At 60.6% G+C, this 9,710-nt stretch overlaps 2 protein-coding genes across 3 annotated transcripts in view; one reads left to right on the top strand and one right to left on the bottom strand.

The window, feature by feature from the left end:
* The first annotated feature begins 4,951 nt into the window (after positions 1 to 4,951).
* CHRM4 (cholinergic receptor, muscarinic 4) lies at positions 4,952 to 6,749 on the top strand. Its single transcript, XM_012001380.1, has one exon. The coding sequence runs from the start codon at positions 4,997 to 4,999 to the stop codon at positions 6,434 to 6,436; it is 1,440 nt and encodes a 479-aa protein (XP_011856770.1). The 5' UTR covers positions 4,952 to 4,996; the 3' UTR covers positions 6,437 to 6,749.
* A 964-nt stretch (positions 6,750 to 7,713) lies between these two features.
* Positions 7,714 to 9,710, bottom strand: part of MDK (midkine (neurite growth-promoting factor 2)) — a 3,029-nt gene continuing 1,032 nt past the window's right edge. Inside the window, exons 2-5 of one of the 2 annotated variants that reach the window (XM_012001379.1) lie at positions 9,426 to 9,502; positions 9,098 to 9,265; positions 8,816 to 8,977; positions 7,714 to 8,085 (exon numbers count right to left, since the gene is read on the bottom strand). In XM_012001379.1, coding sequence (XP_011856769.1) covers positions 8,060 to 8,085; positions 8,816 to 8,977; positions 9,098 to 9,265; positions 9,426 to 9,502 — 433 coding nt within the window. In that variant the 3' untranslated portion in view covers positions 7,714 to 8,059. Of the gene's footprint in view, positions 8,978 to 9,097; positions 9,266 to 9,425; positions 9,503 to 9,710 lie in introns of both variants that reach the window. The other variant, XM_012001378.1, reaches the window with a different exon arrangement.

Here is a 9,710-nt window from a genome sequence, read left to right as displayed (position 1 = left end):
CCCAGAGGTGGGTTCGACTGGAACAGGGCGCCAGACACCCCCCGGGGCGAGCGCGGTGCCGGGAGCGGCAGTGAGCCGGGGCTGGGGGACCCAGCTAGAAGCAAGGCCGGGGGCTCTCAGAGGCTTCTCCAGGTGCGCCCGGGTGCGCCCGTGGGAAGGGGTGGGCATCCAGGATGTCGGGGGCGGAGGAGTGCCCGCCCACAGCCCCCACGGAGCCAGGGACAGCCGTCGGGGGTGGGACCCGGTACTCCAGCCCTCCCACTGGCGGCTCTGCAGGGCACCAGGCGCTGGAGCCCCAAAGAGCCCTTTTCCCGCCGTCTCCCCGCCCTCCCTCTCCCTCCACCCCTTTGCCCCCGCGCTGCCAGCCCACTCCGGCCCCTGAAGTCCTCCATCTACGACCTTGAGCCCCGACGGAAAACACCCCTGCCCTCCCCGACACCCCTCCCCCACTCCGGTACTACCCCCTGCTGCTGCCCAGCCTTCAAGCCGGGGTCCTCCAGCTCCAGGCCCCCTCCTCCGGCCCCGCAACGGAAGTGTTGGGCACCATGTCGGTGCCAAATCTTCGCCTCTCCCTCCCTTGAACTCTGGAGTCTCCTCTCCCGCCCCAGGGACAGATCCAGGGACCACAGCCTTCCCAGAGCCATGGAGTGAATGCCCAAGAACCGAAGACCTACACCCCAAACCACCCCACGGGCGCCCGGAGCACCCCCTCCGGTCTCACCCGGGGAAGAGGGGTGTCGAGGACTCGGAAAAGCACAGTGCCCACGCCCAGAGGCTGCAGGAACTGCGTGCTAGGGGGTTGGAGGGAGGGCGGGGCACCCGAGAGCCAGGGCTCCTTCGACCACAGCGGAGACATGGAGGAGCCTCCAGATGGCCCAGGAAAACCCGGCCCTCGAGGCCCGCCCGACCCTAGCGTGAGAAACTGAGTGCCCACTTTGGTCAGGGGGGCTAGAAAGTGCCTCTGGGGTAGGGTGCAGGGTGAGGACCGAAGACAAGAGTCTTGCACTCGCCTGACCCGAGCTCCGTCCAGGCCTCCGCCTTGTGGATGCACTGCCGGTGCCCTCTCGCCGCGAGACTGGGCTGCTTTTGGCAATAACTCGTCTTAGGGGCACGCAGAGCTGAGCCTGCCTGGTGTCCCTCAAGGCTGGGTTGGGCGACTCTCGCAGAGGCCTCACGACAGATGTCAGTCAGAGGTTGCGACTCTGCCACATCTTTAAGGACTTGGACACCTCTGGGCACCGGGCTAAGACGGCGTCCCAAAGTTAGGTGGCCCGTCGCACGCAGCCCCTAGTAGTCTGGCCTCCTCATCCGCACGACCCTTCACCCACAGGCCAGGTGCAATACCGACGCGGACTCCTGGCCCGACCCGCTCCGCGCTCAGGCGGACAGCTAAGGTCTGGCTGAGTCTCCTGGCAGGGGCGTTTGGAATGTAACCGGTCACCCATTCTCTGCCCTGCATTTGCTTGTGCATGCAAGTCCACAGGTGTAGAGGCACCCGAACCGTGTGCATCCTCCCGGCCACAGCACCCTAGGCACGCACACGCATGCACATGCACGTGTCCACACGGCGCGGCATGCTCACGCGCTCTCACGGGCGCACTGGTATCCAGGCGTGGCCGTGCGCACACACACGCACATGCAGACAGCTACTAGCGTCTACTCGCGCTCCCCCGTAGGCACACACAAACAGAACTCGCACTCGCGCTCCCGCCCACACGTTCCTCGCAGGGTGCCGGGTGGAATCCGGGCTCCCTCAACTTTCCCACCCGAGAACCCCGCGCGGAGCCGAGGGCAGTTCTGGGGCGGCGTCCCACGGGGCCTGGCGAGGGGAACCCACGTCCCTTCCCCGGGAGGCTCTGCTTGAGGTCTCCTCTGGGTTCGCAGTCGTATTGGAGTTGGGGGCGGTGGCCAACGGCGGCCGCACGGTCTAGGTCCGGAGCGGGCACCAGGGACCGACATTGCCATCTAGCGGTGCGCACAGCCCTGGCGGCGGCGGCTCGCTCCCCAGATCCAGGCGCATCTGGATTCCAGGGAAAGGCGCCAGAGAGGGCTGCTGTCGGAATGTCTGCGGGTGACCCCGAAGTGTCCAAAAAGACGACAGCTGGGGCGGGGCGGAGTCAGGAGTCGGGGAGACGCTGAGTCTCGCCCTGGCAGCTCCCTCACGCGGGCCAAGAGCAGGACTTAACCACAGGCCATCCAGTGGTCCCGGCTCAGCCCGGCCACCAGGATCTGGGAGAAGACAAGATCATCGCTTGTCTTCTGAGAAAGCTAAGTCGAGAAGCCAGCAGGAATGTGAGGGGACCCTACCCAAGCCTCACCTGGACAGTCCCTCAGTTGTGTGGTTTTCGGGTAGAGGGGAGCAGAGGCAGGAGGTCAACTCTGAGCAGTAGTACCTTGGACTTAAGAATGAGGTTTCCGGGTTCTTCTCCTGCCCACTCCCCTACTTCCTAACCTGGTGACTTTGGGCCAGTTGATTAATATTATCCTGGTCTATAAGAGGATATTTACATCCGTAAGATGAGGATACTAATAATACCTGCTTTTTCAGGCTGTTGTAAGGATGAAACCAGATAATCTATATTAAAAGCTCAGAGGGGTTCCTGACGCACAGTTAACACTCAATAAACAAGAGCTATTATGTTTTCACACTCTGCACTTCTAGCCCCGTTTGTTATCATCCTGCTGGCCTGTGTCCTGCCCTGGGAGGCTCAAGTGAGCTTCCTTGGGGCTGGCTGACTGATTGCTCCTGCCTGCCCTGTCCGCTCCTGCATGTGAGTGATTGCGGGAGGGCAGCCTCCTGGTGCTGGAGGGGACAGGGCAGAGAGTGACACCTGAGTTTCTATTTCAGAGGCTCTCAGAGCCAAATGGGGTTGTCAGGGACCCCGAGAGAGGGCAGTATCTGGTCTTTGCCCTTGACTCATTGTGTGACCTTGGGGGTGACAATACCTGCTCTCAGCCTCTCCTCCTACGAACCAAGGATTTAGCAGAGGAGAACTTGAACTATCAGGCTAGGAGGCTGGGTCTGTATCTGCGATGGTGGAATAGAAGGGCTGGGGTCAGACTTGGGGCCGTTACCCTGACCCTTGGCCCCAGCCTGCAGTACATTTTTGTGTTTATGTATAGAGATCAAGTTTAGGTGCTAATCCCTATAGCTGCTGGGGAGGATCTCCCAGGACAGGATCCTCTCTATTCTGCAAATGAGAAAGAGGTGCAGGAAGGCACAGTGGCTTGTCTATGGCCACAGAGCTGGAGCCCAGGCTGCAGGCTAGTCCTCCTTCCTCCACAGCCGGCTGCCGCGCCCTCTCTTCCTCTCACACACAGACGCACAGCACTGCGTATCCGACCATGCCTGCTGGGCTGGCGTGGCTGTGATGGGCCCGCGTGCGTCTGTGGAGCGGTGTGTGTGTTGGCGGGTGTGAAGGAGGCTGGGCTGAGCGGCTGCCCTGGCACTCGGAGCTGGCGTGGGCCTCCCTCACATGGAGGGAAGAGGAAGAGGGGGAGGAGAGCTAAGAGGAGACTGGTGGGAGGGAGGGCAGGCTCAGAGAAGGGCCTGTGGTGGGGACTCCAGCTAGGGCGCCGCCGGTGTGGGGAGTGGACTGCGGAGGGAAGGGGCGGCCCTGGCAGCCCTTCTCTTCCCTCTGGGACAATCTTTTTACCTCATGGGTCCCCAGTTGGGCCTCAGGGGTCTCTGATAACCCCTAGTGACCCCTGCACTGCCTCCCTCCCAGCTGCATGTCCTGTGGCTGGAGCTGAGGGCTCCTTGAAGGGGATGCGACAGTGGCAGGTACCTCCCAAGGCCCCTTCTGCAGGGACTCTCCTCCTCTCTGGGGTGCCCAGCTCCAGGCGCCATCTCTGGTCCCCTGCAAAGCCCTCTGGCTCCTCGAGCTCTTTGGCCTCCCTCAGCCAGAGCTCTTAGTTACGGGACTGCCTTCCTCTCACCATCTAACCCGGCACCCATCCCCACCAGCAGTATAATGCAAGAAGCTGTGAAACCTTCGTCAGGCTTTTAACAGCTCTGTGCCTCAGTTTCCCCAACTGTAAGTAGTAAAGAAAAAAAATGGTATCTACCTCATAGGTTTGTTGTGAGGATGAAATGAGTTAACACTATAAAAAGTGTTACCAGGCATGGTGGCGCCTGGAGTCCCAGCTACTCAGGAGGTGGGAGGATGACTTGAGCTCAAGGATTCTAGACCAGTCTGGACAACATACCAAGACCCTGTCTCTACAAATAAATAGATAAATAAATAGACGCTTTTTTTCAAGTGTCAGAAGTGCTTGGCACTTAGTAGACCATCAGTGTTAGGTGCTCATAGATACCCCTATTATTGCCTTTGTCCCAGTGCCTTCTACAGGGGTTGGAGAGCAGGTGTTAAGACATGACTGAGTGGGTAAGGGGATGAACAGAACACCTATCTCCAGAGCCCACATGCTGGTGGGCCTCTGGGACCACTCTCCTCCTCCTCTTGCTTCCCTGAGCTCCCCCGACACTGGCCTCTGTCCAGGCCTTGTGCTGCTTCCGGGCCTTTGCTGTGGCCACTGCCCCTGGCAGGGCCACTCTCCACAGCTCCTCCTGTGGCTGGCTCCCCATCACCCAGATGACCTGATGGGTGAGGCCTTCCCTGATCACCCAGCAAGGAGTCATGGCTGTCCTGCCTTCTGACTCACTCTCCCGTCGCCCTGCCTTTTTTTCTTTTGTGGCTCACGTGTTTGCATGTCTCCCCCCAGGAGGCAGGGAGCCACGTGTGTCTTATTCACTTCTGTAGCCACAGCACCCTGAGCAAGGCTTGGCACATAGTAGGTGCTCAATTAATGTTGAATGAATGGGCAAATGCGGGATGGGAGGACAGAGTTCTCTCAAGACATTCTGCCAGGGAGTGTCCCTCTGTCACCTTGATGCCAGTGTGCCTCCAGATGACTCCCCCCATCCCCTTCTGCAGTTCATGCTTTTCTCTCCCCTTCCTCCCCAGACACGGCCTACCCACCCCTGACAACCAACATGGCCAACTTCACACCTGTCAATGGCAGCTCGGGCAATCAGTCCGTGCGCCTGGTCACGTCATCAACCCACAATCGCTACGAGACGGTGGAAATGGTCTTCATTGCCACGGTGACAGGCTCCCTGAGCCTGGTGACTGTCGTGGGCAACATCCTGGTGATGCTGTCCATCAAAGTCAACAGGCAGCTGCAGACAGTCAACAACTACTTCCTCTTCAGCCTGGCGTGTGCCGATCTCATCATAGGCGCCTTCTCCATGAACCTCTACACCGTGTACATCATCAAGGGCTACTGGCCCCTGGGCGCTGTGGTCTGCGACCTGTGGCTGGCCCTGGACTACGTGGTGAGCAATGCCTCCGTCATGAACCTTCTCATCATCAGCTTTGACCGCTACTTCTGCGTCACCAAGCCCCTCACCTACCCTGCCCGGCGTACCACCAAGATGGCAGGCCTCATGATTGCCGCTGCCTGGGTCCTGTCCTTCGTGCTCTGGGCGCCTGCCATTTTGTTCTGGCAGTTTGTGGTGGGCAAGAGGACAGTGCCCGACAACCAGTGCTTCATCCAGTTCCTGTCCAACCCAGCAGTGACCTTCGGCACAGCCATCGCTGCCTTCTACCTGCCTGTGGTCATCATGACGGTGCTGTACATCCACATCTCCCTGGCCAGCCGCAGCCGAGTCCACAAGCACCGGCCCGAAGGCCCGAAGGAGAAGAAAGCCAAGACGTTGGCCTTCCTCAAGAGCCCACTAATGAAGCAGAGCGTCAAGAAGCCCCCACCCGGGGAGGCCGCCCGGGAGGAGCTGCGCAACGGCAAGCTGGAGGAGGCCCCCCCGCCGGCGCTGCCACCACCACCACGCCCCATGACTGACAAGGACACTTCCAATGAGTCCAGCTCAGGCAGTGCCACCCAGAACACCAAGGAACGCCCAGCCACAGAGCTGTCCACCACAGAGGCCACCACACCCGCCATGCCCGCCCCTTCCCTGCAGCCGCGGGCCCTCAACCCAGCTTCCAAATGGTCCAAGATCCAGATCGTGACAAAGCAGACAGGCAATGAGTGTGTGACAGCCATTGAGATTGTGCCTGCCACGCCTGCTGGCATGCGCCCTGCGGCCAACGTGGCCCGCAAGTTCGCCAGCATCGCTCGCAATCAGGTGCGCAAGAAGCGGCAGATGGCGGCCCGGGAGCGCAAAGTGACACGAACGATCTTTGCCATTCTCCTAGCCTTCATCCTCACCTGGACGCCCTACAACGTCATGGTCCTGGTGAACACCTTCTGCCAGAGCTGCATCCCTGACACAGTGTGGTCCATTGGCTACTGGCTCTGCTACGTCAACAGCACCATCAACCCTGCCTGCTATGCTCTGTGCAACGCCACCTTTAAAAAGACCTTCCGGCACCTGCTGCTGTGCCAGTATCGGAACATTGGCACTGCCAGGTAGGCAGGCAGGAGTGCCCTAGGAGGTGCTGGTGTTGCGTGCGTCTGCTGGGGGACCACACGGCTCACCTGCTGTGGGGAAGAGTTGCAGGCACCATTCCGTGTTCATGTTTGCTGAGGAGGAAGCTCAGAAGAGGCTCTGGCTGCATTCAGAGACCAGCTCTCTGCTCAGGCTGAGGAGGCTCACCCCAGGGAATGTCTGAATTGGGGCTGCCTGGCCCACCTCTGTGGCCCTGCTTCCACGAGCTGCGGGGCACTGGCCTGGGTGGGCACCTGCCCCACTGTGGCCATCAGCAGTGCTGAGAGAATGGACATCTGGACGGGGGCCGAAGCCCAGGGCCCCTCAGGAGGAACAGAGGGACCAGTGCTTGGAAAAGGAGGCTTGGGATGGGAGTAGAAGGGTTGGAGTCCCCCATTCTGCTGTAATCGGTGCTTTCTGCCCCCCTGCACCCTGCATGTAGGCTCAGCCCCCTCTCCCCAAATCCCACTCCAGGGGCAGAACTCTCTGGCTGCAGCTACTTAGCCAGGTTCTGGGTGGGTATGGTGGAGGCCAGGTCCCCCCAACCCCAGCAGCACTGCCCTTGTCACATTACGATGGGGCAGCTGGGAGGTCAGGGGTTCTCTCTCAGGAACTGAGGTCTGGCCTCCTCCGGTCCCAGGCTGAGCTGAGAGTGGTCGACTTATTCAGAAGACAGCCCCCTGCGGCCCTGGCCTTAGAAGGCTGTCCCAGGTCGCACATCGAGTCAGGGTGAGGCTGTGGTGGGCGGTATTCCCATCCGCCCTCTTCAAACCTCTCACCCTCTGGCTTCTGCAGGGTGGAGGCCTGGGTCACACAGGCAAGAGGAAAGGGGTCGACCTGGTGGCTCACTCGGGTTTCCGTGACAGTGGGAAGGGGGAGGTGGGCAGTGAGGTAGGCACGCAACCCCCGCATCTGCTCTCCCCCAATGGGTAGAACCTTCCTGATTGGCTGTGGGTTGGATCAAAAGACCTTTGACTGGGCGAGGCTGAGATGGGTGCAGTGGTTCCAGTGAGTCAGCCAGGTTCCCTTCCCCAGCCCTGGTCCCTGGGGGAGATGAGGACCGAGAGGCTTAGGCGACTTGATGGCGGGCACCCTTTCGGGGGCCCTGGAAGAAATTTTTGTAATTGTTCTGCTTTTTCCATGAGCTCTGGAGAGCACCCACCACCAAGCCCCCAGCCCCCTGAAACCCACCAGTCCCTACAGCCTGGTCTTTCTCCCCACCTTCCCACTCCCAAACACATTTCCACAGCAAACTCCTTGGGAAGGGGCTTTTATATATTAAAAAAGAAAAGCTTTTATTGAGGGGGAAAAAAAGTCAGTTTATTTGATGTGTTTCTTAGTAATGGAATTGTGGGGAAGAACAAAAGCGGGCTCTGGGACTCACATTGCTTTGGGGGAGGCTAAAGCTTCCCAGAATCCGTTGTCCCTCCCCACTTTGGGCACTTAGGGGTGGGGCTGGGGAGTGAGAGGGACAAGGCCGGGAATGATTGATTAAAGCTAACGAGCAGACAGAAGGCACTGGTGGGTCATATCTCGGGCCTGGAAGAGGGAGGGCGTGGGCCAGGCCCCATGTAACACCAGGGGCTCCTTGGCATCCAGGCTTGGCCTCTAGTCCTTTCCCTTCCCTTTCTTGGCTGTAAAACAAGAAAGAAAGATTAATACCATATCAACAGGCCGACCCATTGCAGACCGCGGGCTCCACAAACACCCAGGCATCAGGGAAGGAGGAGAAGATTCTGCCCCCTAGTGGTTTCCAATCAGCTGACCCGGAAGCAAGGGATGGGGCCGCCATTGTGATGTGGACATCGGACACCCCCAGCTTCCTATTTCCACTTGGGATCAGAAAACCTTCAAGTTTCCAGTTCCGGTCCTGGTCACAGCAGCCCTGGACAGCGTCAGCCTCCTCACCTGAGAAGCGGGCAGATTCACCCGTGCCCTGTTGGCCTCGCTGAGCTGAGTCAGGAGTGAGCTGAGAGGCCCAGGGTGGGCTGTGACCTCCTCCCAACACTAGAAAGGGCAGAGCTGACCAGATGCTGCCCCTGGCTGGAGAACTGACAAAGGCAAGCCGTTCCAGGACAACTTTCCCTGGGTCCTAAGCCAGATGCTCCAGTGGAGTAGCTTGAGTTGGTCCCTATTTGGGCCAGGGAAGATTTATGTCCCCAGCATCACCTGCTGCCCCTCTTGTAGCGCCCATCTCTAGACTTTTCCAGGCAGGGAAGCCAAGTGAGGCGATGTCAGGAAGCTATTGGCCAGGACTCAAAACTTAAGGTTTAACCTGGAATGGTCCCCTCACAGGCGGCGGGGGCGGGAGAGGGGGGGAGCAGACCCCTTGGGACAGCCCCACCCCCTTCTCCTCTCGCTGACCTTTGGCCTTGGCTTTGGTCTTGGGGGTGCAGGGCTTGGTGACGCGGATGGTCTCCTGGCACTGGGCATTGTAGCGCGCCTTCTTCAGGGTGCCTTGGCGGACTTTGGTGCCTGTGCCCCCATCACACGCACCCCAGTTCTCAAACTTGTACTTGCAGTCGGCTGGTGGGAAAGCGGCCCGGGTCAGCGCTGCACGCCCCGCGGCCGTCTCTCCAAGGGTCTGCCCAGGCTTCGGCGAGGCTGTGCCCCCATCTCCTGCCCTCCGCCTGCGCCCCGCCTCACCTCCAAACTCCTTCTTCCAGTTGCAGGGCACCCTGCACCGGATGCGCTGGGTCTGGGCCCCGCAGGTGCCCTCGCGGAAACCCACGCCGCAATCCTTGCTGCTGGGGGTGCAGGGCCCCCAGGCCCACTCCGCACACTCGCTCCCCGGGCCGCCCTTCTTCACCTTGTCTACAACGCGCGGGGAACAGAGTTCAGGACGGGGGCACGGGGAGACTCCCTCAGGGGCCGCCTTCCTGGGGTTCCAGGCTGGGAACCCAGGAGGCCCAGCCCGGAGGTGGCGGGGCCTCGCCTGCCCGTCCCCAGCCCTCCTTCGATCATCCCCCATCACCTTTCTTTTTGGCCACTGCGGAGGTGAGCGCCAGCAGGGCGAGGAGAGTGAGAAGGAGGAAGCCTCGGTGCTGCATCCTGGGGGGAGAGCGCGAGTCTGAGTCCCTGGCCCGTCCCCTTCCCCACCGGGGGCCGCGTGCAGGGCCCTCCCACCCCCGCGTGCCCCACTTTCTAGGCCCCAAGTCGGGCTGACCCGTGCCCTGTTGGCCTCGCTGAGCTGAGTCAGGAGTGAGCTGAGAGGCCCAGGGTGGGCTGTGACCTCCTCCCAACACTAGAAAGGGCAGAG

The sequence above is a fragment of the Mandrillus leucophaeus genome, unplaced genomic scaffold (assembly GCF_000951045.1).
Source record: "Mandrillus leucophaeus isolate KB7577 unplaced genomic scaffold, Mleu.le_1.0 Scaffold66, whole genome shotgun sequence".
Taxonomy (NCBI): Eukaryota; Metazoa; Chordata; class Mammalia; order Primates; family Cercopithecidae; genus Mandrillus; species Mandrillus leucophaeus.
The sequence above is the reverse complement of the archived record's forward strand: the minus strand, read 5'-3'. Positions and strand labels throughout refer to the sequence as shown.